Source organism: Manacus candei, unplaced genomic scaffold, assembly GCF_025592945.1.
Source record: "Manacus candei isolate 608988 ecotype Guabito, Panama unplaced genomic scaffold, ASM2559294v1 h1tg000041l, whole genome shotgun sequence".
Taxonomy (NCBI): Eukaryota; Metazoa; Chordata; class Aves; order Passeriformes; family Pipridae; genus Manacus; species Manacus candei.
This window is the reverse complement of record NW_026138089.1, coordinates 2,983,392-3,009,544: the sequence shown is the minus strand read 5'-3', so window position 1 is coordinate 3,009,544 and position 26,153 is coordinate 2,983,392. Positions and strand designations below refer to the sequence as shown.

The 26,153-nt window shown below is 41.3% G+C and overlaps 2 protein-coding genes across 3 annotated transcripts in view; one reads left to right on the top strand and one right to left on the bottom strand.

Annotated features, from left to right (window-relative positions):
- The window catches only part of PCYT1B (phosphate cytidylyltransferase 1B, choline), a 39,998-nt gene extending 37,590 nt beyond the window's left edge, over nt 1–2,408 (bottom strand). The window contains exon 1 of the mRNA XM_051795099.1: nt 2,098–2,408. Within this exon, the coding sequence (XP_051651059.1) occupies nt 2,098–2,169 (72 nt within the window). The 5' untranslated portion in view covers nt 2,170–2,408. The remainder of the gene's footprint in view (nt 1–2,097) is intronic.
- A 2,759-nt stretch (nt 2,409–5,167) lies between these two features.
- POLA1 (DNA polymerase alpha 1, catalytic subunit) overlaps nt 5,168–26,153 on the top strand; it is a 203,741-nt gene continuing 182,755 nt past the window's right edge. The window contains exons 1-12 of one of the 2 annotated variants that reach the window (XM_051795104.1): nt 5,168–5,422; nt 6,876–7,000; nt 7,982–8,078; nt 8,539–8,619; nt 9,388–9,503; nt 11,029–11,091; nt 12,519–12,617; nt 13,837–14,032; nt 14,260–14,437; nt 15,361–15,539; nt 18,908–19,020; nt 19,483–19,599. In XM_051795104.1, coding sequence (XP_051651064.1) covers nt 5,392–5,422; nt 6,876–7,000; nt 7,982–8,078; nt 8,539–8,619; nt 9,388–9,503; nt 11,029–11,091; nt 12,519–12,617; nt 13,837–14,032; nt 14,260–14,437; nt 15,361–15,539; nt 18,908–19,020; nt 19,483–19,599 — 1,395 coding nt within the window. In that variant the 5' untranslated portion in view covers nt 5,168–5,391. Of the gene's footprint in view, nt 5,423–6,875; nt 7,001–7,981; nt 8,079–8,538; nt 8,620–9,387; nt 9,504–11,028; nt 11,092–12,518; nt 12,618–13,836; nt 14,033–14,247; nt 14,438–15,360; nt 15,540–18,907; nt 19,021–19,482; nt 19,600–26,153 lie in introns of both variants that reach the window. The other variant, XM_051795102.1, reaches the window with a different exon arrangement.

Sequence of the window (26,153 nt, the reverse complement as noted above, 5' to 3'; positions counted from 1 at the left end):
TTATTAAGAGTGTTTGACCCTAAGATCTTACCTCTGTTGCTTATAACTTTGCCACCTTTGAATCCTTTGATCTGACATGTTTTGAAGAAAAGCATCCTCTACCCACTGAGAGGTTATAGAATACTGCATAATGCAGCTGTTTCTGGAAAATATGTTAATAATGCCCTGCAGGTATTCTGGGACTTTTTATTTGAAATATGCAAGAACTTTCATGATTGAGAGGAGAGATTTAATATTGGTTTGGAGGTTTGGTACTCCCAATGGTGATGTACTGTTTTCTGTATTCATGAAAATTGGGCAAAATTGGTTATGGATACAAGTTACTTCATATGTGTCAGGACCCTGGGGGCACTAAAAGACCTTGAAGGCCCTGAGAAGCCTCATCTGGGGGCTCCACCCCACACCCTCTGCCCATGGGCTCAGGGGCTCTATTTAAGCTTCACCACCACTTGCACCTTCTCCCTGAAGAACCTGTCCCTGGATCTGGACCTAAGGATGCTGCCCTCCTTTTTGCCAAAGGGATGTGAAATGGTGAACACTGAGAGTATTCACCCACGGAAGCACATTTGATCTTCAGCCAGGTCTTGAAATGTAACAGCCTCTCTGCAATAATGTTCTGCTTATACATTAATTGTTCATTTTTGTGCAATTGTAAGGAGAGAGCGCTGAAAGTAGTTAAAACAGAGACTTCCATGCTGTGGCAATAACTGTATGATCTTGAATACCATTGGCATCAGACTTAATTCTTAGACATTATAATTATGTGAGGGCTCATTTTCTGTGAGTTTGCTCTCACTCGTCTTCCCTACTTAATGTACATTATAATATTTAGTACTTTTCTTCCAGGCTTGAATAGGAATATTGTATTAGGCAAGCAGGTGATGAGATTCTGCTCTCTGTTCCAGTTAGTGTAATTCCACCAATTCTGGTCGAGTTACTAGGATTTGCTGTAATTTAACTGCAATCAGAATTGAATTGTGTTCGTTTAAGAAAGAAAAAAAGTATCTCTGGATGTTCATTTCATAGACCTTCTTTTCTGTCATAATGGAAGTCGTTAGTGTGTATTCTAGTTTCTGTTTCATGTTTGTATTTCAGAGCCTTAACATCCCAGTAACGACTTTATTCTCTTCATCCTGGTGTTACCAGGTAATTCAGGTAGGAAATTAAAAAGAGCTGTGCAGTGAACAAGCCTGCTAAGCAAAGAATCTACTTAACATAAATGTCTGCATCATCTTTATTGATAAACAAATGGAGAAGCATCTATTTCTTCATACTTCTATCAGTTAACTACATGTTTTGAGAACAAAAATCTCTTGTTAAATGATAACTTGAGATTTAAAAAAAAAATTTAATTTATGAAATCTGTGCTCCTCTAGGAGTTTAGTCCTCCAAACAGTTAAGTAATTCATGTTGAAATGCCACATGAATAGCACAGTTTAGTAAGCAGTTGCTGAAGTGGTCAGAGCTGCATCATATTAGATGTAAAAACCTTTAGTTAATTTAGTGATAACGTGCATTAATTCAGACTAATATAAGGATTAAAAGTAAGATAATGGAATACTCTGGGTTTGTAGGAAACATACACGTAGAACATACACACTCATATCCTGAGTAGTATGCACACACATACACAGTTCTCCACAAAGACAATCTGTACTAAACAACAATATGATAATGTTCAGGCATTTTGAGGTAGACATAGTACAGGTGAATTTGCTACCTCGCTATAATCCGTGATTTACTGGCACTGTTTTTATAGCACTACTCTTAGTTTAATCAGATTTTTTACATCATCAAAAAAAAACCAACCAAACAAACCCAACCAGAAGCTTAATGTGTAATGTCTAAACCTGAAAGTTTTAACTCTTTGTCCTCTTGCCTTTGCAGCATATCAAGCATGCCCTAGACATAAAAAGGAAGACAAAACTTCTCCTCAATACAGCAATTATTTTGTCCATTTAACTTAGTTTTCATACTATAGTCCATTTGTGCTTTGCCATGTTAATATATACTACTTTTTACATTACCTTGGAATTCTTGCAATGAGGATACAGTATTTTCTGTTAATAACCAAAACGAAAAATACATATTTGTCACCTTGTGTTGAAATCTGGATGTTTCCCGAGCTTCCTCTTCTGTGCCGTGTTTTTGGCTGCCTACCATCTTCATTACTGTGCTTCTCTTGCACTTTTCTCTGCAGCTATCACACTTGCCTTGAGAGAGCCTTGGTGGCTCTGAACTGCACAGCAGAATTCTTGCTTCTTGCACTTAAAAAGAGAATTGAGCAAAGGTCATGCCAAGTTGTTCTTGTATGAATGTCCCAAGGGAGGTTAAAGATCAGCTCAAAGTAATCTGCTGTGATAAAGACGTTTAGCAGAGGAAGTCCCAAACCTTGCTGGGTTGTTTTTCTTCCTCAAAAGTAAGCCCATCCCTTACTCCCTCCCCCCTTCTTTTTTCCCCCCTGCAGGATTTAAATATGCTTGTTATGCTTTGCTGTGGGAAACAGATGCGTTCTTGTTATGGCCAGGGATGAATGTCAGGATTGAACTCGCATCCATGAAAAAGTCTTTTGTTTGATCTGCACTGTCCCACAGTGGAGCTATGGCAACAACTTCAGCTGGGGAAATTAACTGTATCACTGTGTACCCGCTCAAATCACGGCATCACCTGAATGACAAACATGCCACTGTTCACATGACAGCTGACAAAGAGCAGTATTTAGTTTTAATCAATAGGAATAAAATCCAATCAATTAAAAAATCCAAAGCATGTGAAAGCTAGGTATGTGTGAAGTGCAGTAGCACTCTATTTTTATTCAAAGTGAAGAATTTAATGATATTGCTATTTTATAAATGTTTCTCTATTGTAGCTTAAAAAACTTAGTAACTTGTGAATTTGAATCTCACATCATGCTTGGTGATGTGATCTTGTTTTGTGCACGTGTTTAAAAAAGAATTAAAACAGAGAGTGGCACACTGCACCGAATGAGAGGCTGTCTGTAGGTGTCATGGTTTAACCTGGCAGGTAATCAACCACCACACAGCCACCCATCCCCCAAGTGTGACGTGGGAGAGAATTGGGGGAAAAAACCGTAAAATATGAGGGTTGAGATAAAGACAGTTTAATAGGACAGAAAAGGAAGGGAAAACAAGAATAACATTAATTAGAATATACAAAACAAGTGATGCACAGCACAATTGCTCACCACCTGTTGACTGATGCCCAGCCAGTTCCTGAGTAGCGGCCTCTGAACAGCTTTCCCCCTAATTTATATACTGGGCATGATGCCATATGGTATGGAATATCCTCTTGGCTAGCTGAAGTCAGCTGTCCTGGCTGTGTCCCCTCCCAGCTTCTTGTGCCCCCCAGCCTCCTCTCTGGTGGGTTGGGGTGAGAAGCTGAAAAGTCCTTGACTTAGCGTAAACACTGCTCAGCAACAACCAAAACATCACTGTGTTATCAGCGTTATTCTCATCCTAAATCCAAAACACAGCCCTGTACCAGTTACTAGAAGAAAATTAACTCTATCCAAGCAGAAACCAGGATGGCAGATCAGACAGGCATTCTTCCTGTAGCTGTCAGTGTGTGGGTTTGCTACACTTAAGTGGGCCTAATAACCAGCTAGTGAGAGAGGGGGTCTCATTCTGTCTGGGAATGGGCATTCTGGCTGTCAGGGTATCCATCCTCTTTGGCATCAGGGATCTGCCTAGAGAGTAGAAAACAATCAGTATATTCAGGCCAAATAATACTAGTTCACACTTCTGCAACAGCATATCAGCTGTAAGGACAGAGTCCTGTGGTGCCACCTGCCTTTTTAAAAAGCTGGAGTCAGGGCCTGCAGATTTTCATGAGCAATAAATGCTTCTCCACAACATTCTGCAAATGGAGATGGCAGGATTTTTGGGTAATGGCTGGCCAACAGTGATGGTTTTGGACAAAAGATTGAGGTTAATCTGTGGTGAAACAGCACAAACCTCACCAGTTTCCCTGGGTTTGTACATGCACAGGCAGACTGATCTATGCCCTTTTAGAGGAGAGGAATCGTAAAGCTTCAGTTGTCTTAACTGAGGACTTAAAAAACTTTTCCATCTATACTTGAAACTGAAATATTTCCTTTTCTGGACACTGTTCTTGCTCCTCAGCTGAAGGCTGATGTGTAATACTCTTGACAAATGCAAGTGAAGGTATCTCTGCAGCACCCAAATGAACAGAACATACTCCACCTCCCCACCCTGACAAAGTCAGGGGTATGCAAGGGCAAAGCTCTAATGGATTTTTTCTCAGGGCCCTCCACAGACTTGGCCTCTCAAGAAATCCAGTCTGGAACTATTTTTTTTTCATGTCTAGCAAAGAAGATAAAAAAAAAAAAAGGACAAGGGATTTGGGAAATAGGAGGCATCCATTATAATGTAACTATATATAGTTATATGTAACTACATATTCATGTATATAAAACTATATATAATATATAAAGTTCACATATGTGATATATTTATATACATATATAACCCCCCATATTTTGTGACTAAACTGACCAACAACCTGTCTCTGAGCAGACTAAGGAGTAATTTACTTAAGTTCCTGAAACTTGTGACAGAGTATAATGCCTACTTTAAATATGTAAAAAGGAAACCATGGTTCTTATGGATCCTCGTCTGTCATGATCACTGTTGGAGCTTCAGTGGTTACCTGTCCATGGAAATCGTGTGGGAAATGCCCGTTTCTCCCAACGGGGATTGATCTACCCCTGATGATGTTGCGGGTGCTCCTTGACCCTCACACTGCAGTCTGACTCCAGCTTTTAGGCAACTGGCATCAACCACCGCCTCCTCCCAGCTCAGGTGCTGCATTTATACATGGTTTTATGCATGATATTTATACATCACTATTTATGACACGGCATTTGAACATGGCTTTGCCCCAGCTGCGGCACCGAACCAAGTACGGGCTATGGGCCCCTGCAGCATGTGGAGCCCTGCTCAGATCCCCCAGACGCAACTCGCGGGACGGGATCAGCTATGCCCTCACCGCCCTCCCGGGCCCTTGGGACCAACGAGCGCCCGCAAAGCCGCGGCTCCAGCGGCGGGCCCGGCCCCGCGCACCGCCCGGCCCAGGCCTCGGCCGCGGCCCGACGGCGAAGGCCTCGCCCAGGAAGCGGCTCCGCCCGGCCTGGAGCTCCCCTCCCGCTCCGGTCACCGGGCGGGGCCGCGGCGCCCGAACCGAACCCCCTCCCGTGGCCGCGCGCGCCCTCCCCTGCCCTGCCCTTCTCTTCCCGCGCCCCGGGGCGGCCCCGCCGGCCCCGCCCCCGCCCCGCTGATTGGCTGCGGCCCCGGCGGCGGCGCGCGGGGCTCCCGTCTCGCGCCACTTTCGGGAGCCTTTGGCGCGAGCGCCATGGCCGAGAGCGGCGCCGAGGGCCGGGACGGTGAGACCCGGGGGCGGCCCGGGCCCCTCTCCCTCCTTGCCCTCCCTCTCCGCGGCGGCCGCTGCCGCGGCGTTTCGGTGTCAGGCGGGGGGCGGCGGGCGCAGCGGTGCTGGCGGCGGGGAGGGCGGGCGGGCGCGCGCCGGGCGCGGGAATGCGCGTGCGCGGCGGGCGGTCGCGGTGGTGGCGGTGGCACCGCTCCGGGAGGGTCCCGCGTCCCCCGCCCTGGGGAGGGCTCGGCGGGGCCGTACCTGCCCTGCCCGAACGGGGGGACCCTCTCCCGGCAGGCGCGGAGAGGAGCGGGGGAGGGTTACACCCGGTGCGGGGGACACGGGCCGCACGGCCCCGCACCGCCCCCCGGCCCCGCTGCCCCGCGCCGGCGGAGCATCCCCGTAGGATGAGGGGGCTGTCCCGGGATCGCCGCCGGGGGCCGCGCTGGCGATTCCCGGCGGGGACAGCGGCGGGCGCGGGTGGTGCAAACACATTTGTCTCAGAGGAGCGCGCTGTCTGACAGCAAACGCAAAAATCTGGCAGAAAATAAACGCACCCGGACTGTGACATCTTCGCAGTTCTCTCACATGGGGTACCACACAGTGTAAATGCCCCTCTTTTAGCTCAGCCTGTAGCAATACAAACCTGTACTTGTCTCAGCCACACTGCCTGGGTGCAGCTCTGCTCACAGTTCGATCTCCTGCTGCCACCGGGAGGGGACTGTCCTGCTCCTCTGGACACCTGGCCAGCCTTGGTCACCACGGGGTGTTCAGCTTCCCACGCAAACCCCGCGGTCTCGTCGCTGTGCTGTTTGTTTGCTGCTATAATTTGGATTGGGACCACTCGTTCTCTGTGGTCAGATAAATGGTCCCCCCCCCCCATCAAGACAGGGAGAAAAAAGGGAGAAGTGGAGAGCGCCCTGCTGTGGGGAGCGTTTTTAAGGGAAGGAAGTATAGGAGGAAGTGGGGTGTCAGTCCTATGCTGTCAAGAAATTACTAGTTCGTCTCAATCTGGCTGCACTATTAAACATTGTGAAACCACCTAAAAAACCATTACTGCCTTGTAGCAGTGTAGGCCTTCTCTTAAGTCTGTCTATTGCTGAGTTGTCATGGAGACATGCAAAATAAAAGGAGCTGGAAGTTCCCAAGAAAGGAATGGGGGGATCCTTTTCAGATAACAGTTGATGAGGTTTGAGAGGTTCTTTGGAAACAGGTGGTAGCTTTTTGCTGAATATGAGTTGACCTGAAGTCTTTTTTGATCTCCTTGCTTGTCAGGCCATGCCTTCAGTATAATTCCAGAGTTGGCTTATTAAGAGCCATCCATGACTGTGTGCTTTTAGACAAGTAGGTCTTTATCTTGATTTTAAGTGAAACTGTAGTCATGTATTAATGCATCACTGAATACTAAGTACTAAAGATAACAGCAGCTCATTACTAGACTTAATTCTCTTTTTAATTAATTGCAGCTATGCATGAGTCTGGAAGTTTTGCAGCATCACGTTCTAGACGTGAGAGGAAGAATAGAAGAGGCCAGCAAGAAGCACTTGAACGTCTGAAAAAAGCCAAAGCTGGTGAAAAATTAAAATATGAGGTGAAAATTCCTCGTCTTTTCTTCCTCATGAAAAGTAAATGTGAGCTGAGAGGCTTAACCATTGTTTATAGATATGTAAAAGTTACAGGAAACAAAATAAGCCTTTCAGATCAGCTTTTGTGTTTTCAGTGGTGTATGTTTTTCAGAATGTAGCTGTAGTTGTTTTGCTGCTTTCTGGTCTAATTTATTTGTTTCTTTCTGTTTTCAAAACTAAACCAGTTTTATTGACTGGAAGTCAAACGTGTTGCCACTGCTTGAGAACTATGCTGTTAGGAAGGACCAATTTTTAAAATTTAATTGCATGATTAATGTTATGATAGGAAGTACTTTTTTTAACTTCAAATTATTTTAAACTTTAAATTAATTTCAGAGCTTTAGATGGCTGAAATCCATTAATATTAGTATGCTGTATTTCCAGAAAGAGACCAAAATTTAAGTATTTAACTGGTAGAACTGAAATCTGGCAGTGTAACATTGCTACTGTCTAATTGTGATGCTGACAGGAAATGTGACTTCCACATTGAGGTGGATACATGTAAAGAAACCTGAAGTCCGTGGATCATTAACATGCAAATTTTCTCTGAGGCACAGAAAAGCATCCTCAGCATCATACTTGGGTACATCAAATAACCTTCCTTTTCACTGAGCTCAGCTTGGTGTTTAAGAGTAGAGCCAAGGTCCTTGCTTGGATTTTTAAGTTTGAAAATATGAAATGAGCAATAAAGGAAGTCAGTTTCAAATGAAATCTCTGCCAGTGTTTCAGTAGATTTTGAGTTTCAGTATGGTGTGATAATTTTAAAAATTGATAATTTGTCTTTTATCACTGCCAAAAAAAGAAACTTAATAACTGTGCTTACTAGTTGTGAGCAGTGTAGCACTGTAGGAAGCCGTGCATTTCTTGGGAACCTTTATGTTCTGATGATCTGTGTTAATAATTAATGGTATGAAAACTGTTAATCCTTAGTATTACCTTAACTATAGGTTGAGGAGTTCACAGGTGTTTATGATGAAATAGATGAGGATGAATACTCCAAGATGGTCAGAGACCGTCAGGATGATGACTGGATTGTTGATGATGGTAAGTTAAGATTCATTTAGGGAGTTATTTTGGTTATGGTGTTATAACTCAATGTACATGATTTGAAGTAAGTTATACTTAGTATATTCTTAAAAATTTTTTTAGGGGACAAGAAAAAAGCAATCTTATTGGAATTAATCTTTGCATTGTTCTCATTGTAGTGTATTAGGATGGTAATGAAAATATTTTTCAACGAAGAACCTGTTCTGAAATTTTATTTCCAGTTATCAGTATTATAATATTACCAAAAAAATACTGTAATTGATAATTTCTAATTAAACACGTAACAGTATATTTAGTCTAGTAGAAGATACTGCTGGGAGTGCTGTGGTTTTTAACACTTTAGCATTTGTAACTTTTGCTCTATATTAGAGGGGCAAAAGTGTTTAAGTATGTGAAAAATTATTTAGGAGTATCAGAAGACAGTATCAGAAGTTTTCAACTCTTTGTTTTTCTGTAGATGGGATAGGTTACGTAGAAGATGGAAGGGAAATCTTTGATGAAGATCTGGATGATGATGCTCTCAGTTCCAATAAGAAAGGTAAGTTGAACATGAACTGTGGAATGTCTTCCAGGGACTTTTTAGCAATACCTAAAATGGGCAACTTCTTGGCATCAGCATGTGGTGAATGTGGCCAAATGACATGTTACTTGAAGTTCTGTCATTGTCTGGCTGTGAATTTTGTTCAGACCCCGTGATGCAGAAGATGAAGGTTCACAAATTGAGGTCAAATCATTGTTAACTACTTCAGCACTACTGGGGCAATTCTGCTTACAGTCTTCTATGGAATATCTATTCACTTCTAGAACAAATGCATCTAGGAGTGGGCTTGGTTTTCAAAGCCAATGCCTAAGAGATGTGTGGTCTCTCTTGGCCACTAAACACCTGCATGCTTTAAAGAATCTGGGATCACACGAGTTTCCCAAGTTTTATGAGGCTGGTGGAAAACTGAGAAACTGAGTCTGATGTTGAGAATCCAAGCCTAGTGCCAAACATATGGACATTCTTTTTTTTTTCCTGGAGATGCTTTCATGTAAAGTATCTTGGTCCTTTTCCTGGAGTATGCACTTGAGTATGCAAAGAGCATCTCTGATGTGACTAGGAAGATAGGGTGCTGATAGGGTTTTGTGATTTTTTGTGTGTGCATGACAGCTCTTAAAAAGCTGAAGATGATCAGGCTTCATTTCAGCCAGCAGTGTAAAGGTGGAAGAAGTGGACTACTTTGGCTATCTATTCCTGCTAATAACTGGACCCTTAAACATTGAGCTTTTCTGATGTAAAATTCACAATTTATTTTTTTTTCTGTAGGAAAAGGTGGCAGAACATCTACTGTTGATAAAAAGAACATGAAAAAATCTGTGGTGTCAAAGCCAAACACAATCAAGTCTATGTTTATAGCCAGTGCTGGGAAGAAAAACACAGATGTAAGTTTTTACACTTTTGAATTTAAATGTTTCTGACTTGTTTAAAGTGTTTTAGTGGGAGTGGAATAAGCCAAGGGCTCATTTCAGTTTCTTGTGTGTCGTGGTTTGAGATAGTCCCAAAATCCAATTCCCTAGCTCCATTCCCCCCTCCCACATCTCAACCTAAGGTGAGATGGGTTTTTCCAGACAAAACACACCAGACTCAAAGTGGGGGAAAGGGAAATATATTACAATGACTGTACAAATAAATACCATATCACATTATACACATGATCACAACTATCTCTACCATGACATATAGTATTTACAGTGGACCAGATCTCATCTCTCCTCCAAATAAAAGTCCAAGAGGGAAAGAAGGACAGATCCCTTCCAGTCCTTAAGCAGCAGCATCTTCTGAGGCAGCAGTCTGTCTTCTTCACTTGCATGCAGCAGCTGATAGCTGGCTTTCTGCCAGCACTCACGAGGGAGGTATCCAACCTCTCTCGGCCCCATCGCCTCCAACCGAGGGGTCTTCCGTGGGCTTCGTAACCCCAGACAAGGTCGTATCACCACGTCATATCACGAAGACACAGGGGGGGTCTTCGTGACGGTCTGGTATCTCCAGGAGACTCAGCTCCTTGCAGGGCCTCTGTGCCCTGTCTCACAGGCTGCCACCGTGGCAGCAGTGCAAGGGGGGGAGAGCCAAGGTCAACTCCCCCCGCATTCCATCTGGCCGTCCCGGTCTAGCTACGGGACGCTCTGAGCTTTCTTAGCTCCTCTCTCTCTCCGGTGCTGCATGTCTAAAACTTCTCCTTAATAGGAGTCCATCTCCCTCTTTTCCCAGAGGGATCTCAAAGGAGTTTTGGGGGGCTGGTACAGTCTTACCCCAAACTCTCTCTCAGGCTGCTGGCTCTCTTTCTCCCGGCTCTCCTTCCAGGAGTCCTTTCTCTGGTGCTGCATGTTGTTTCTGCTGCTCCTTCAGTTCAGGTCCTTATCTCTGGCTCTCTGCCACCGTTTCTCTGGTCAGTGCCGGCTGCTGCTCTGTGCCCATGGAGAAAACATCTCCCGGCATACTACAAACACTTAGCCCAGTCTAACACTGTTCCAGGTCTTTGCAGTTTCCCCCCCCCCCAGCCTGGGGCTGGGGGGCCCCAGAGGGCCCGAGGGGCTCAGAGCCCCTTCCTCGTGGCTCACAACATGGCCACCTCTCCAACAACCACAACCAAACTACAACTCATCTCTTCCAGTGAGCTTGTGATATGTTGACATTTTTGCAGGAGCGCCCATTGGACAGAACTCCAAAACTTCCAGGGGTTTCCACCCCTTGGGGTCTACCACTTTTTTTAGCCTCTGGGGGAAAACAAGATCCAAACCACTACATTGTGTCTAGTAAGACATAAGCGTCTATTACGATCTCCTGTGTATGCAGCATTTCTGAAAAAGTTGTATGTGTTTTGTGGAAACTGTTTAGTCATTTGCTGCTGGTCTCCTGATTAGGTTTGCACATATAACTGAGAACTGTTTGGCTAATCTTACCTTGCAGAAAACTGTGGACCTGTCGAAGGATGATTTACTAGGGGATATTCTTCAAGATCTTAATGCTGAAGTAAGTATAGTAATGAAATCTGCTGGAAACACCTTAATTGGTTCAGTTTTTTTGCCATGGAACTTATCAGGAATATACAGTTCTTTGTAAAACTAGAAGATCTAAGACTGGTTTTGTCCATAGCACATCTGCTTGGTATATTCCACATATGCAGAAGTTGCATGACTGTATTGGCTTAATAAGGCAAAACCACTATGACCTGATTAGAGAAGGTTTATATTAAGGTGATGTAGAGCCTGTACTAATGCAGCCTTCTAGGTTTTAGTCAGCTTGGAGTGAAACAAAACTCAGCTTTATCTGAATCATGTGCCCCGTACATCTGTGTCACCAGGCTTCAGCCAGTGCACTGTAGGATATTTCCATCTGTTGTGTTTGGGTTCATGAGGGGAGCTGAGGGAGGACTGTTTCAGCAGATGATGTAGCCTGAATGTCTGTCTGCCTCCTGCCTCCCACGATTTGCTGCAGAGAACCAGATTAACACTTCCTTTGAGTCAGGAGTGCAGGATGGCTGCTATGACACAGTTTGGACTGTCTCAAATGAGGCTGTTCCTCATCATTAATGGTCTTTCAGTGCCTTAATGCCCCTTCAGCAGGATCTCTTAAAACCAAAAGGATTGCTCACATGTAAACCACAAAACTGCTGTAGTGGTGGGATACTGAGGTGAAATATGTTGTATTATAATAAGGTTAATCAGAGCAATAAAGGGTATAGGATGTCCCAATGTAAAGTTCTCTTGGTTTTATGCTCTTGTTATTTTAACCCTCCTTATGACATCTGACTGTGAGTTATATCAGGCTATCAAACCCTCAGAACATTAGGCAAATGCATTTTAATGCTGTCAAATTTATGGAATATTGAATAAGGAAAGTAATGCTCATAATTATACTATGGCTTCTATTTACTTAAATAGTAGTTATGTATTGATTTTTTGTGTTTTGATTGTTTTCTAAAATTTCTTTTGTTGTTAGCTCTTGATAGATATCTGTATATGTAAATAGGTTAAAATGTGTTTTCCTTTAGTGTAACAGTGTTGAAAGAGCACTTCTACCTTTCTTTAGGAGTGTATGCTCATTGGTACTGCTTCAGCAGACATAAAAAACATACCACAAGTTATTCTGATACTTGTGTGTTAAAGGCACAATTAGCTATTGAAACTGCCACTGTTTAAAAACTGTTTCACTTGTTGATGGCAGTTTTTTTCAGGCTGTTTACCAAAAAAATCTAGTACCTGTCTTAATGGGTTGATTGCTCAGATAACTTACTCTTTTTACATGACTTAAGTTTTATATCAAGAAGTGTGTTTTCTTGGTTAGTGAGACATTCCAGTGTCCCTCTTTAATGGAAAGTTGTTACTAACCAAGGCAAAAGAAAATGCTAAAAAACCACCTCTTCATTTTGTCACTTTGTCTTTTCTTTCAATATTCAGACAGTTCAACTAAGTCCACCACCAATTATTATGCTGAAGAGGAAAAGATCTGCTGGAGTACCACTGAATCCTTTCTCTGTGCAGTCCCAAACTTCCAAGGTAAAGAGGAAAAAAAAATCTCATTAATAAGTATTTGGATTTGAATACTGTTGACTTTTGTTTCTGCTTCTAGAAATTAACTTTCCCATTAGCTTCCTTAGCAATGTTACAGTGTAGCTTCATGCATTTTTCCACATCCCCTTTCATGTTAATACGTAGACAGAATACAATTAGTTTTAGTATAGTAATAATACATATATCATGTTAGATCCATCACATGAAGGTGAGCTTCTGCTTTGTCTCTTTTCCAGAGTAGAAAACACCCTTGTGGCATGGAGAGGAGTATGTGAGGTGAAATAAGCAGGAGTATTTGTGTGTGTGGGAAAGGATAAGAAACTAATCTTCTGCAGAAATGTAAAACAAACGTAACATTGAAGCTGTAGATAGAAGTTTGCTCTAGTGGAAGATTTTGGAGTGAAAGGAGGGATGAGCTGTTAAGGGTGGAAGGCTGGCATTTTGTTAGGAGTTCAGAAAAATGAGAAGGACTTTATAACTGGAAATCCAATGAGATACTTGATAACAGTCTGTAGAGGGAAAATGCAGTTGTGTAGATATATCTGATTTGTGAAACCTTGTATAATGGTAATATCAACTCTTATGTTGAAAATAATCAGCAGTGCTTCTCAGCAGTTGTGTTTGAACCTAGAAGCAACTGGAAAAAAACAAAAGGGGACATCTAGTGAGAGAGGATCTTTGTCTTCATGGTGCAAAACAGTGGTCACTTTTGTAGGAAACATTGAGAAGGAAATTAATTCCCAGACTGGCCATTCAAGTGATGACTTCTGTGGCCCTAGGAGGAGCAATTGGAGATGTTAGAGAATTAAACAGATGCAGAGACCTGTTGTTGGTCATAGTGAAGGCCATTTGATACCACATCTTCCTTAAAAAGAGGTTCTGTAGTTGCTGCCATAGTGGTATCCTGTCTGAAAAACAACCTTTGTGCTTATTGTCTCAGAATTTAATTGAATGCCAGCCATGACATGTAGTAAACTGGTTTTAAAAATTCTAGTAGACACACATCACAGCAGAAATGATTTTGTAGAGTTTAAAGTTTACTCTTGAGGAGTTTTAGTTATCATGCTAAAAAATATGTGGAACTTTTCATCTAGCCCTGGTTAGTAGTGCTTCAAATAGGAAATGCAAAGGTTTTTTTATTCTTTTTTTGCTCTTATGAGTTGGGTGTTTTTTTTTTTAATTTGATGGCTGAAATGTTTTTCAGGTGATCACCCCTATATCAAAGAAAGCTCTTGCTCATCTCAGAAAGGAAACCCTTCCTCCAGCTTCATGTCATCCTAAACATCCCAATTGCACAGCAAAATCTGTCAGAGTCTCTGAAAATGAGGATACCAAGTATGTGCAAAAACCTACAGAAAATGAGAGAATAGTGAAGACAGCAGGAGAGAAAGCTACTGAAGGTATCAAAAAGAAATCAAAACCCAGTTCTGGAAACTCTTTACATACAGCATATTAGTGTTAAAAACCTTCTTAATTTATCCTAGATGCTTAGATAGCTTAAATGGGATATTTTGTTTGTGTGTTAATACTGTATATTATGTTCATGTTTATAGTATGTTATCTGTACATCCTGCTGTAGTATACAGTGTGTCATTTTAACGATTCAAGCTTTTAGTTCTGTCTGCAGGACTTGCAGATGATGATCAGGGGATGATGGATTTTGATGAGGAGGACTTTGATGAACCTATGGAAGCAGAGCATGTGGAAGCTATACCTGAGACAGCTGAAAACTTGAAAAGAGACAACAGAATTGAAAAGAAAGAGACAGAGCAGCTGGAATCAGAGAAAAAAGAGACATCTGCCTTGTAAGAATCTCTTTTTCTTCTTTTTTTTTTTTTTCCACCAAGAGGGCTTTCAGTATCCATAAACCTTAGATTTATTTTCATGTTTGTCTTTGCCAAAGGGATAATTGTGATGCAGACAGAATGATGATAATGCTGTGCAATGTTTTTTTTTTTTGTAGTGACATGCAGAATGATAACATGCTGATAGTTACTTAATTGGGAAATATTTGATGTTTTTGGGATTTAGCACGTGACAATATGTATTTCAGTACATTGAGGTGACTCAATGTGGGTGTTGAACAGTGAACTTCGATGCCACTAAGCAAAAATGAGGAATTGCTAATGATGCTTATTCTAGGCAAATCATAATATCATAGTATCATATTATTAGTTGTAGGTAAGAGTATTGTTGCTAAAAGTAATGGTGAACAGCCACATCTTTGGAAATAGGAAAAGAGGTGTTTTTTTTCCTGTTTGTTTGGTTTTTTTAAATTGTTTGGAAAATCTTGAGTCGTATGTTTCCATAACAAATTATTTCAAACTCTAAAATATTTGAATTATGAGAAAGACCTAAACATTTAATGGCTTTTCAACAAAAAAGTTTTGTTGAAATAATCTGTTGTTCCCACTGAGCAACTTGTACAGATGGATGGATATATTCCTTATGTAAGGACTTGAATGACCAAGGCTGAAATACCAGGTGACTGATTTTTAAAGACTGTGTGTGGTGTACAGAGAACCATACTTGTTTGTGGGTTTCTGCCTTTGCCACTCCCTTCTGCTTTTCAGAAGAAACCTGAGGAAACCCAGCTGTTGGGAATGTTGCTTGGTAGTGGAAGGTGCAACAAACGGTGTGAGAATATAAGACTGAAAAAAAAGCAAAATGGTGATTATGGCAAAGGCACAATTTTACTTATTTCTTTCTTCTTCTGCAAAACCTGCAGAAGTTGTTCTCTCCCAGGTATCTCATGTTGGGACAGAATTGATGAGGATGAAGCTGATCTAGTAGCAGCAGAAGTTCAGCTAGACCCCAATCTCCTTCCACTTGTGAATGGGGAAAATGATGAACAAGTCTTAAGATTTTATTGGCTGGATGCTTATGAAGATCAGTACAGTCAGCCAGGTAACTGTTCAGTTAAAGGCAGAAAATGCCAGTCTGATTCTTTTTATTTAACTGGGATTTTCAGACTTGCCTAGATTCCATCTAGATAACCCTGTGTCTCTGTGCTCTCTAACTTGTACCTTCATCTCTTGTTTTTCTGCACCTCTGTCCTCAGAGCAGGACACTATGACTGGGAAAAGTAAGAATGTCATTTCTTGGCCTAATATGGTAGCAAGGAGGTAAAAGCAAGCTACCAACTCTCCTGTATTGGCCTTCTTAAAAATGTATACCCTGCAGAAGCAAGCTGAATGTGTTAATTCCTTGCTCAGTGGTGCAACAATGGAAATGTTTCTGGAAATGTAACTTAAAATTCAGGTGGATTAATAGGAAACCTGTACAATAGCAGTTGCATGATTTTATACAGAGGAAAGGTATGTCTGTCAAGGGAGTAAGGTGGCCTGAAAAGTACAAGCTCTATATCCCCTGATTCAAACTACCTAAGTCTTGAAGATTGTCTTTGGATTAACATTGCTGAGATACTCTGTGCAGTTGACCTGTGAATCCTAGCTCTCATAGTCTTCAAAACTGCATCATTCTGATCTGAGCTCTGACAAATGTATTCACATCTGTTCTAAGCACTCCCCATCCATCCCCTCATTTCATCAGCAGCTTCAGGATCTTGGGTTTCTAATTTGCACCTCATGTGGATTTACCAGAAGGTTCTTCCATATGTTGTTGAAGGTTTTTTTGGGTTGATGTTGCAAGCATTGAGTCAGATACTTTTCTTTGTTAACACCTTTTGTTGTGAGTTGGGATGCCAAACTTAAATATAAGACTGTGCTGGGCTGAAGAGCTTGGTGATGGGAGTGGTAATAATCATAGATATCTTGATGAAATCAATGGCTCTAATATAAAATTGCTACTTTTAAAGATCCCACTATTGTTATTTTTCCCTTTTTTTTTGTCTTGTAAGTCAGTGGTTGCTGAATGGAACATAATTATGAAAGGATTTCTGTTCCTCGCATGCAAGGAGTGTTCTTTTCTCATTATGACTTTTTCAGGATTGAATAATAAAGACTGCACCTGTTTTCAATTAGTAATGTAGAAGGGAAAATTTTGATACTGCTTTTTGTTTAACGTGTTCATGATCTTTGTTTATGCCTCATTTGCTGTGATGTCAAATGCATTGCCTGAAGAGTAAATACTATACCATAATCATAAGACTCTTTCAAACTTAATGATTTTTGGAGGCTTACTTTTCATAACTCCCTTTATGGTCTTAGGCAGAGAACTTGAGAATTGTAATCCTATTAACATTTTAAAGAAATAACGAATAAAACCTGCCCATTTTTTCCCCTCTGCAAGACATTTTCCTTGTGTCTTGACTTTGCTTACCTTTTGGTTCATTGGTAGCATGATCTTTCTTCTCACAGAATTTGATTTATAAGCTTTACTCCTATTTTTTCTTTCCATAGTCAGGCTTGCAGAGCATAGGGCCCGATATTTCTTCTGTTTTTTTGGTTTTACATGAAATGTCTCTGAATCAAACTCTTTGACATTAGCACTGCTTTTCCTGTGTGTGTGGGTGGTAATGCGTGTGTCAGTGTTCAACTGGGTGATCTCAAAAGGTTCCTTCCATTCTAAATTACTTTGATTCTGTGAAATCTGGATATTAAGACCACTTATTTGTCCATGCTAGAGTTGATTGAAGTTTGTCTTTGCAATCCAGGCAGCTTTTTATCCTGGATCATGTATCCTTCTTTGTACCCCACCTGCTCATGTGCACCTCTCTGACAAGTTAACTACTCCATGCTCTTGATATTGCCAGCCTTCAAGCAACCAATTACTATTTTGTGGTCTCTCTCACAGTTTTATCTTTCTGTATGATACAAACCTGTCTGAGCTTTTTTTTTTTATCCCTTACCAAAAAGAAAAGATTGCTGGGAACAAGAACTTCGTCTTCCCTGTCACTTAAATCTGCAATTTTAGCTCTTTCTAGATACTTCTATTCAAACTATCTAAATCTTCAAGATTGCCTCTGTATTAAAATTTCTTAAGATACTTTGTTCAGCTGAATCTTGTATCCTTGGTCTCATCATCTTCAAAACCTCAGCATTCTCTATCCTTGACAAAAGTAGTCTTGTTCACATCTATTCCAAGCACTCAGAAAATGACTTTTCATAGCCTGTCACTTTAACTTTGTCATCCACCTTAGTGCATCTTCACTGATTTATCTTTGATCTAATGGAGTGGAAAAGGTGCCTTTACGTCTGATAGATCTCATGGCAAAGATAAATCATGACTCTTGACCAAGGACTTGTTTGTGCATTGTCAGGCCAGGGAGAAATGCAGGTTCCAAAATTTTCTATGCATGAAACGCTGTTTCTGAGACAGTCTCACTGCTGATATTTCTGATTTCATCAGTAGTAGTGTACTGTAGGAAGAGTGTCTCCTATGTAAACAAATTCTAAATTATTTGGAGTTTGAATGGAACTTGGTGAAGCCAGATTTCTGAGTTGTGCTTGAACGTTTTTTGTACTTGTAATTCACAAATTGTATGTGAAAGGCAGGTGGCTCGATACTATGTTATTTTAAAGTTTGACATCACTTGGTTTGCAGTTTGCAGCATTTTGTGCTCATGCCAAGTTCTCTGGGCTCAAAGACGTGCATGTACAATAATGACATGGTCCACAATGAAGTTAATTGCCACTAGTCTTGCTCTGTATAAGGTTTCTCAGTGTCTCCCTTGGTTACAACTGCTGTCTTGGCATCCAGGATTTCTTGCGATGTCATACATCTTTTGATGTCCTCATTTGTTAAAAATAGTCACTTGAAAACTTTTTACAGCTGATCAGCTTCTAGTTATTGTCTTCAGAATGTATTTCTATAGGTTTTATTGGTAGTGCAGTCTTGGTCCATTGTACTGAAGTGCAGGGAAGAGAAGTTAATGTGCTGGTCTGGCTGAAGAATGAGAAATTGTAGATAACGTGTTAGAGGACTGATTGACAGCACAGGCATTCTGATAATTTTCAGCTTTCACTGACATCTCTCTCCTTCCTCCCTCTCCCCAGGGCTTATCAAACTACTGTAGGTAGAAAGGAAATCAGAACAGAATTTTGAGACTGGCTGTGTAATGCCATTTTGAATTTTACAGATCAGGTGTTACTATAGCAATGGAGGTAGAGACATGAAAAGTGATACAGGTGTCTCTTTGTAAAGCTGGTGTTTAAAACAATTCAGAATGTGCTGATGCATCAGAAAGATTTGTTGTTCAAGGACCTAAACCAGAAATGGTTGTGTTTCTCTGCAAGAATGCATTATAAGCTGCTTTAAGCAACAATAAGAATGATTAAGAATCACATACTGAATTCTTTACCCTTTTTCCTTAGGTGTGGTATTTTTGTTTGGCAAAGTTTGGATTGAATCTGCAAACACCTATGTCAGCTGTTGTGTGACAGTGAAAAATATTGAGAGAACTGTTTATCTACTGCCACGTGAAACAGTAAGTATGACTTTTAAGCAAGTCAAACATAAGTACCTTTCATTCTGCTTATGGCAGGTTGTGAGTTCTAGCAGTGTGTTTATGGGAACTGTTGAAGCCAGTGTTGTCTGATGGAGGTGGTAAAGTTAAAAACAATGTGTACGCAATATATCACTCGTGAGATGCAAAGTAGAGCGTTGTGGCTTCCCCTGGCCACAGCCAGCAACTGCAGACAAGTTGTTACCTTTAGACTTGCTGTTTAGCAAATAAAGTAATCTTGAAGCATTATTAGAAAACTTAGTGCTTTTTAAACATTCTGTTTCAAATACCGTTTTCTAAATTTGGGGGGTTTTGGCTGATTGTATTGTAGTTTTTCATTAACAAAGAGATACATGATTCATAATAGCAAAGCAAAATTCAACTTACTGGTAATGTCTGCTGGCATTTTTTGTTAATTTGTAAAACTTGACTTCTGTTTTTGAGGAAATTGACCTATCTACTGGTAAAGAGACGGAGACTCCGGTGACTATAATGAGTGTTTTCAAGGAATTTAATGACAGCATTTCACCAAAGTATAAGATCATGAAGTTCAAATCCAAGGTTTGTTTACAAGCATCCTATTTGGTCGTTTTCTGTGGTTGTGATTGGTAAGGTGGGAAGGATGTTGAAACACTGTCCAGTGAGGGAGGTTATGCTGAAATGCAAATATATAACACCTGACATGTGTAAGTGTACCTGCTTGTAAAAGCCATCCCAGTGTCTTCCCAGATATCTGTACTCCTTTAAGAGCAGTAAATCTGCAACATGGTTGTTCCATAATGCTTTTGAAAATACTTATTTATTACCTTCTTTAAAACTGGGTTGAATGTCAGACTCTCTTGCTGAGCTGTTTTTGAGAACAGATAAAAGTGCTGATACCTGAAGCCTGAGTATCGGCTCATACTGTCAGAGTTTAAAATGAATGATTGGGTTGTCCAGCAGATAACTCACTACACTGGAATTAGACTGTCTTTGCATTTGGCCAGATATTTTACTGAAGTTTATCTCTTGTCATGTCTCATCCTTCCTCTCACCCTTGCTGATTTATCTTTTTAGAGTGCATGCTGTTCAGAGCATGGATTGTCGTAGTGTGGCTGTGCAAGAGGGAGCAAGTTGTGAGGGTTGTCATTCAGTCTTGAAAGTTAAACTGTTCTGGTCTTAGAGTTATGTACAATAGTTTTAACAGTGTTATTTTACTGCACTCTTTTACTGTGCTCTCTTTGCTCAGCAGATCCTTAAAATAACATTGGGAAAAGAAAATATTGCTATAATGGAGACTTTGCACATACATTAATGTAATAGTTGTCATAAGTCTGCAGGAAAAGAGCTGATACTGCTGATTGTGTTACAGATTTGGACTGAATTAGTTTGCTAGTGGGAGAAAGCTTTATTGTCCATTTGCATAGAGCATTTGTCTTTTGGGGTGAAGGGCAGAGGTGGGAAGCTTGAGTGGGGAAAGCTTGCAAACATGCAAGTTAGGGGAAAAGACTGGTTCTGAGTGTGCTCAGAAACGTTTCTATTTGTTGAAGTAATTAGTCTGGCAAAGCTGATTTTCATTAGTTGTAACTTTTCATTAGTTGTAACTTTTCCCAGCCTGGCAATGTTGTGACTTCACAGAATTCATTGCTAAATAGTTGATTAGGAAGTTAGATGGCAAGTGAAAATGCAGAAAGAATGGAATTTAACAATATGTAAATAAAAGGGAGGAAATAAGGCAAATTTGTGTGGTAATTCAGGTTGGAAAGACCCTCAGGAGGTCATCTAAGCCAAAGCTAGAGTAATTCTGAAAGTTTAAGGTGTTAAAGTGAAAATGTGAGCAGTATTTCTCAAACAGAAGAGTCATGCAAGACATGACATATTTTCGGCAACTTGTAGCTTAGTGTGTTATGTACAGAATTCAGGGAAAATGTGACATTAGTACTTTGTAAAACTTTTTCTTTGTTCTAGCTTATTTTCTCTCTCAAAACTGTGATGTAGCTTTAGCTTTTTCAGTTTTTGCTGTTATTTCTCTTGTATAGGTGATTATAACTGAATTACATGTTGGATTGGAAAAGAATGAATTTAACAACAGATAAAACCCAAGTTTCTGATAGCTTATTGTTCAAAGATCCTTTCAGGAATGAGGGAGAAAACTCATAGAAAAGCAGTTCTTCATTAAAAGAGAGGATGCAAACACTTGTACTCTAGAAATGGAAGGAGGGAGAAAGGTCTCCAAAAAGATGCACATCTGCTGACAGTGTCTTCCATCTGTTCCATGTTGTGCTAAGGAAGAATAATGTGAATGAGGTAATAAGAGTAATATAGTTTAACCTTCAAAGATGGCTTTTAAAAATCAAGGTAAACCTGTCAAATTTTTACTGAGCTTACACAGAGCTCAGGGTGAAAGACCCAACAGTCGTGTTGGGGTACATGACTACAGAGCTTCTGGGGTCCTTGGGTGTAACACAGGAGTGATCCCTGGCAGGAATAGGGAAGTAGGAGCACTAAGACACTGTTCAGATTTTCCCTTGAATATTATAACATTTGGTCACCCTCATGGGGAAAGATAAACTCAAGCGACTGCAGGTACAGAAGACGGTAATAGAAGGATGAGACAAAAGGAGAATCTGTTACACCAGAGAGAACTATGAAGGGTTTAATTTTTTTAGCTAGTAAAGTGAAGAATAATGATCAGACCTGTTTGCTCTTTAAAAACATTAAAATGGGATGAGCAGCAAGAAAGCTATTTAAAGGACAGTTTTAGCAAAAGAGCAAATTTGCAATTTTTACTTCATGAATAAATTAGGCAGGATAGTTGGGGGTGCAGAGAAGCTCTGAAATAATCTGCCAGAATTGTTTCTGAATTGTAAGAATTCAAATTATGTTTGAATTCTTCAGACTCTTCAGTAAACTGAATTTTACTAAGAGGATAAAAGCTATCTTGCTTTATTTTGCTTGTGTAATTTTCTGCTAATTTTAGTCCTTACTGCCTTCTGGAATACTTTAATGAGAACTGGAGCTAGTGGGAGAGTATGGCACTAGTAATATGAGGGATAAGAAAAAAGACAGGATAGTAGAACAGGGTTGTTCGTGGGGTTTTTGGAGGATTATTCAAGGAAGTATTACAGTAACTCAGATATTTCAGATTATACAAAATTGATATGAACAATTGGCACCAGATTTGGCCAGGCTTACATCTCTGCAGCAAGGGAGGCATTGTGCTCTCTGCAAGATAATTGTGGAAGTAGTGGGGTTGTCCCATTACCGTGTCCTTTTCTTCTGTTTGTCTCTGAGATACCTGAATTTCCCTGGTTATCTACCTTATTAATCTGTTTTCCATAAGGAGTCATCTTCCTTTTCATTCCAGTCATACCACCAGAGATGTGTTGTTACACAACCCTTGCATATGTGTTTTCACAGGGGTGTGCAGGGCTCTCAAATTGAAACTATTTGTGCCACTGACCTAAATGAATGCTGCAAAATGTGATCTCTACACAGTTGTACCTGTGTTGTTAAGAGCTTAATGTGCTTTAGAAGAACTCCCCTGCTCTGTGATGTGCAGCCAGTGGTTCACTACTGTGTTGTTAAAGGTTGGTGTTTTGAAAGATTTTAAAAAAGCCAGTGGCCATGTTGCTCAGGTGATGAGAGTGCTCATGAGTAATTCAGAGTAGCATGAAGTCTCAGTTTTTGTACAGTACTGTGAAACTGAGAAACTACTCTTCTTGATCATTAGCTAGAAATCGGGAAGGTTACTACCATACCTGTCATGCACCCAGCGTTCAGAATACAGCTTTTTGTGATGATGCAGAGAGGCAGTATTTGTACACTGAGACAAGTTGTTCCCTGTGCATCTTGGCCTTGCCAGCACCCAACTTTGTCCCTGTGAACAGATACACTTGAGCCATATCATTTCCTCCTGCACCTGCTGCTAATTGTAGCTTCAATGGGTTGCACTGCTGCCAAGTTAGCAAGTCTTCACAAATCAATTTGAAAGCAGCCTTACTCCACTTAGGAACTTAGCAGCTAATCACTGCTGCTCATTTCTGCTCTCTGAAGGGCCACTTGAAGGGCAGATTACTCTGCAGCAAAGCATTCATTCACTGCAGTTGTGACCAGACGCTGGTGTAATTGAGCTGAGCTCTGTGGAATAAGGCAGATGAATCACTGCAGCAGACTATTTTTATACTGTGTTCAGCTTGCGTTTGCAACAAGAACTTGTTTGAAGCCTGAGAGGTTGTTGGGTTTTTTTTAATTAGAAAAAAAAAAGGGGGGCACCAGTGATATGTGCTAAAAGCAGTGCATTGCCATCTATTGTGTTACAGCTCTGATTTGCTCTTTGTGTGAGGTGCTGCTTTGGCTCAACAGTTCAGGTCTAGGTTTCCATGCTAATCTGCCGTGCTGATCTGGCTTCACAGTGGTGCTCTCCTACCAAGTTATGTTACACTTCTGCTTCCATGTAACTGTTGATGCCATAGTAGTTTCTGGATTTGCCTGCTTCCTATTTATAGCTCCCCTACCCAGGCTTTGCAGCCTTACAGCTAAAATATTATTTGAGGCAACAAGCTTAGCTGCTGACTGTAGTACCCTGAGGGAGCTGGTGCTGATGCAATTAATTTAAGGAAAAAAATCCAACCATCCAACTCCAATCCCAAATAACTTCAAGTTTACCTGACTCTGCATGTGTTTTTTAATTTGTAAATTTTATTCCCATTTGTAGTGATCTTGGTTTTTCTCATTAAAGTTTCCCTAGTGGTGTATTATGCTGAGTCTTGTGTATAAAGTGCTGAACATAGTACATTTTCCAGTGAAAAATGTGATTTTTAATTTAAGGTGCCTCTAGAAATTCTTCTAGTGAAGTAATGTGCTAGCATAGTTATGGGATAACATAATAACAATAATACGTAACAGCAGTGCAGATGGTTTGTACCTGTTACAGGGCATGGCATTTCAGCAGGTGCTACAGCATTGTTGCACAGGGTACTATAATTGTTTGAAAAATTAAGGTAGTTATTCTTAGAAACTGACAAGCTGTGCGTGTTGTGGAAAATCATTATTATTCTTGAAGAAAGCAGAAGTGATACTTAACTTCCAGTAAAGTTGTACTGAACTGCTTTAATGGTCTTTGTTAGAGATGTGTAAACAAACTTGATTACTTTCTAGTAAAACTCAGGTCACTGAAAATGAAAAATACAATAGTGTCGTAGAAATTATTCTGTTCAAAGCATATAATAAATTAAACAGCTGGCAGATGGTTGGGAAATCATCTCTCTGAAGTGCTGGCACATTAAAAAATGCAGTGTAAAAGGAGGAGCTGTGTTCAGTTACAGGGGTACAATCTGATTTGGGATCACAGACGTGGTGGGATAGGATGTGGTTAGGACAGGCTGGGATGGCAAGGAGGGAGGAGTCCCTTTTGTATGTTAGAGCAATGGGAATGCATGGAGCCCTGCCTGAAGGGGAGCAAAGAGCTGGTCAGGATTAGAGGATGGAGGTGACATCATGGGGAAGAAAGGAAAGCCAAAGCCCCTGTGGAGCTGAATCTTGTGAGGGTGACAAAGAGCAGCAGGAAAGGCTTCTGTAGGTACAGGCAGACTAGGAAAGAGGTGCTGCTGAAAGGGATGGGAGATGTGGTAACACAGGTCATGGAAAAGGCCAAGATACTCAATGTCATCTTTACCTTGGTCTTTACTGCTAAGTCCAGCCTTTAGCAGTCCCTGACTCCAAGACACCAGAAGGAAAGCCTGAAGCAAAGAAGACTTGTCCTCAGTGGAGAAGAATCAGTTTAGGGCACATGTAAACAAATTGGACAAATAAAGGCGCATGGGACCTGGTGGGATCCACCCATGAGTGTGGAGGGAGCTAACCAGTGTCACAACGTGCTTGGGAGTGTTCCATGTGGATTTACAAAGGGGAAATCACGCTTCACCAAGCTGGTAGCCTTCTGTGAAGAGATGGACTGGCTTGGTGCACAAGGGAAGAGCAGTGACTGTTGTTTATCTTGACTTTAGTAAGGCTTTCAGTGCTATCTGCCATAGCATCCTCATGGGCAAACTGGTGACGTGTGGGATAGGTAACTGGACAGTGGGGTGGACTGAAAACTGGCTGCACTGCTGGGCTCAAAGTGCTGTGATAGGTTGCACAAAGTCCAGGTGGAGGCCAGTCGCTGGTGGTGCACCCCAAGGGTCAATACTGGATCCAATCCTGCTTAGCATCTGTGTTAATGATTTGGATGATGGCAGAGCACACACTCAACAAGTCTGCAGATAGTACAAAACCAGGAGAAGTAGCTGATGCATCATATGAATGTGCTGCCATTCAAAGGAACTTTGACATTCCTGATCTACAGGAATCCCATCAAGTTCAAAAAAAGGGAAAAAGTCCCGTACCAGGACTGGAAAAACCTCTGGCACCAGTAGATGTTGGTGGCTGAATGGCTGGAAGGCACCTTTGGGGTGAAGGACATGTTGATCTTGCTAGACATGAGGTTGGACAAGAGCCAGCAATGCACCCTTGCAGCAGAGATGGCCTTGGGCTCTCGGGGCTGTGTGAGGCAGTGCCAGCAAGTGTCAGGATTTGGTCCTTTCCCTTTTGCATCCCTGGTGAGCACTTGGGGATCGCTGTGTTCAGCTGAGCCCCCCAGTGTGAGAAATATGTGCACTTAGGGGAGCAAGTCCAGAATAGGACTACAAAGATTATTACAAGGCCTGGAGCATCTGTTATGTGAGGAGAGGCTGAGAGACCTGGGACTGCTCAGCCTGGAGAGGAGAAGGTTCAAGGTGAGGGATTGGTGGTGCAGATATTATTGTTGTTTACAAACATTTGATGGGCATGAGTAAAGATGACTCTGGCACAGGATAAGAGCAGTAGGTACCATTTAAAACACTCAAAATTTATGAGAACATAAAACACTGCTTTACTGTAAGGGAGATTAAGTGCGGGCACAGGTTGCCCAGAGAGGCTGAGGAGTCTCCATCCTTGGGGATATTTAAAAGCTGGCATGAGAGAGCCCTGAGCAACCCCCAGCTCTGAGTAGGCAGCTGGACTAGACAATCTCTGGAGATCCCTTTCGATCTCAGGCGTTTTGTGATTTTGTGGAGGTCTGCAGCCACCAATTCTCATGAGTGTGTCTGAAACCT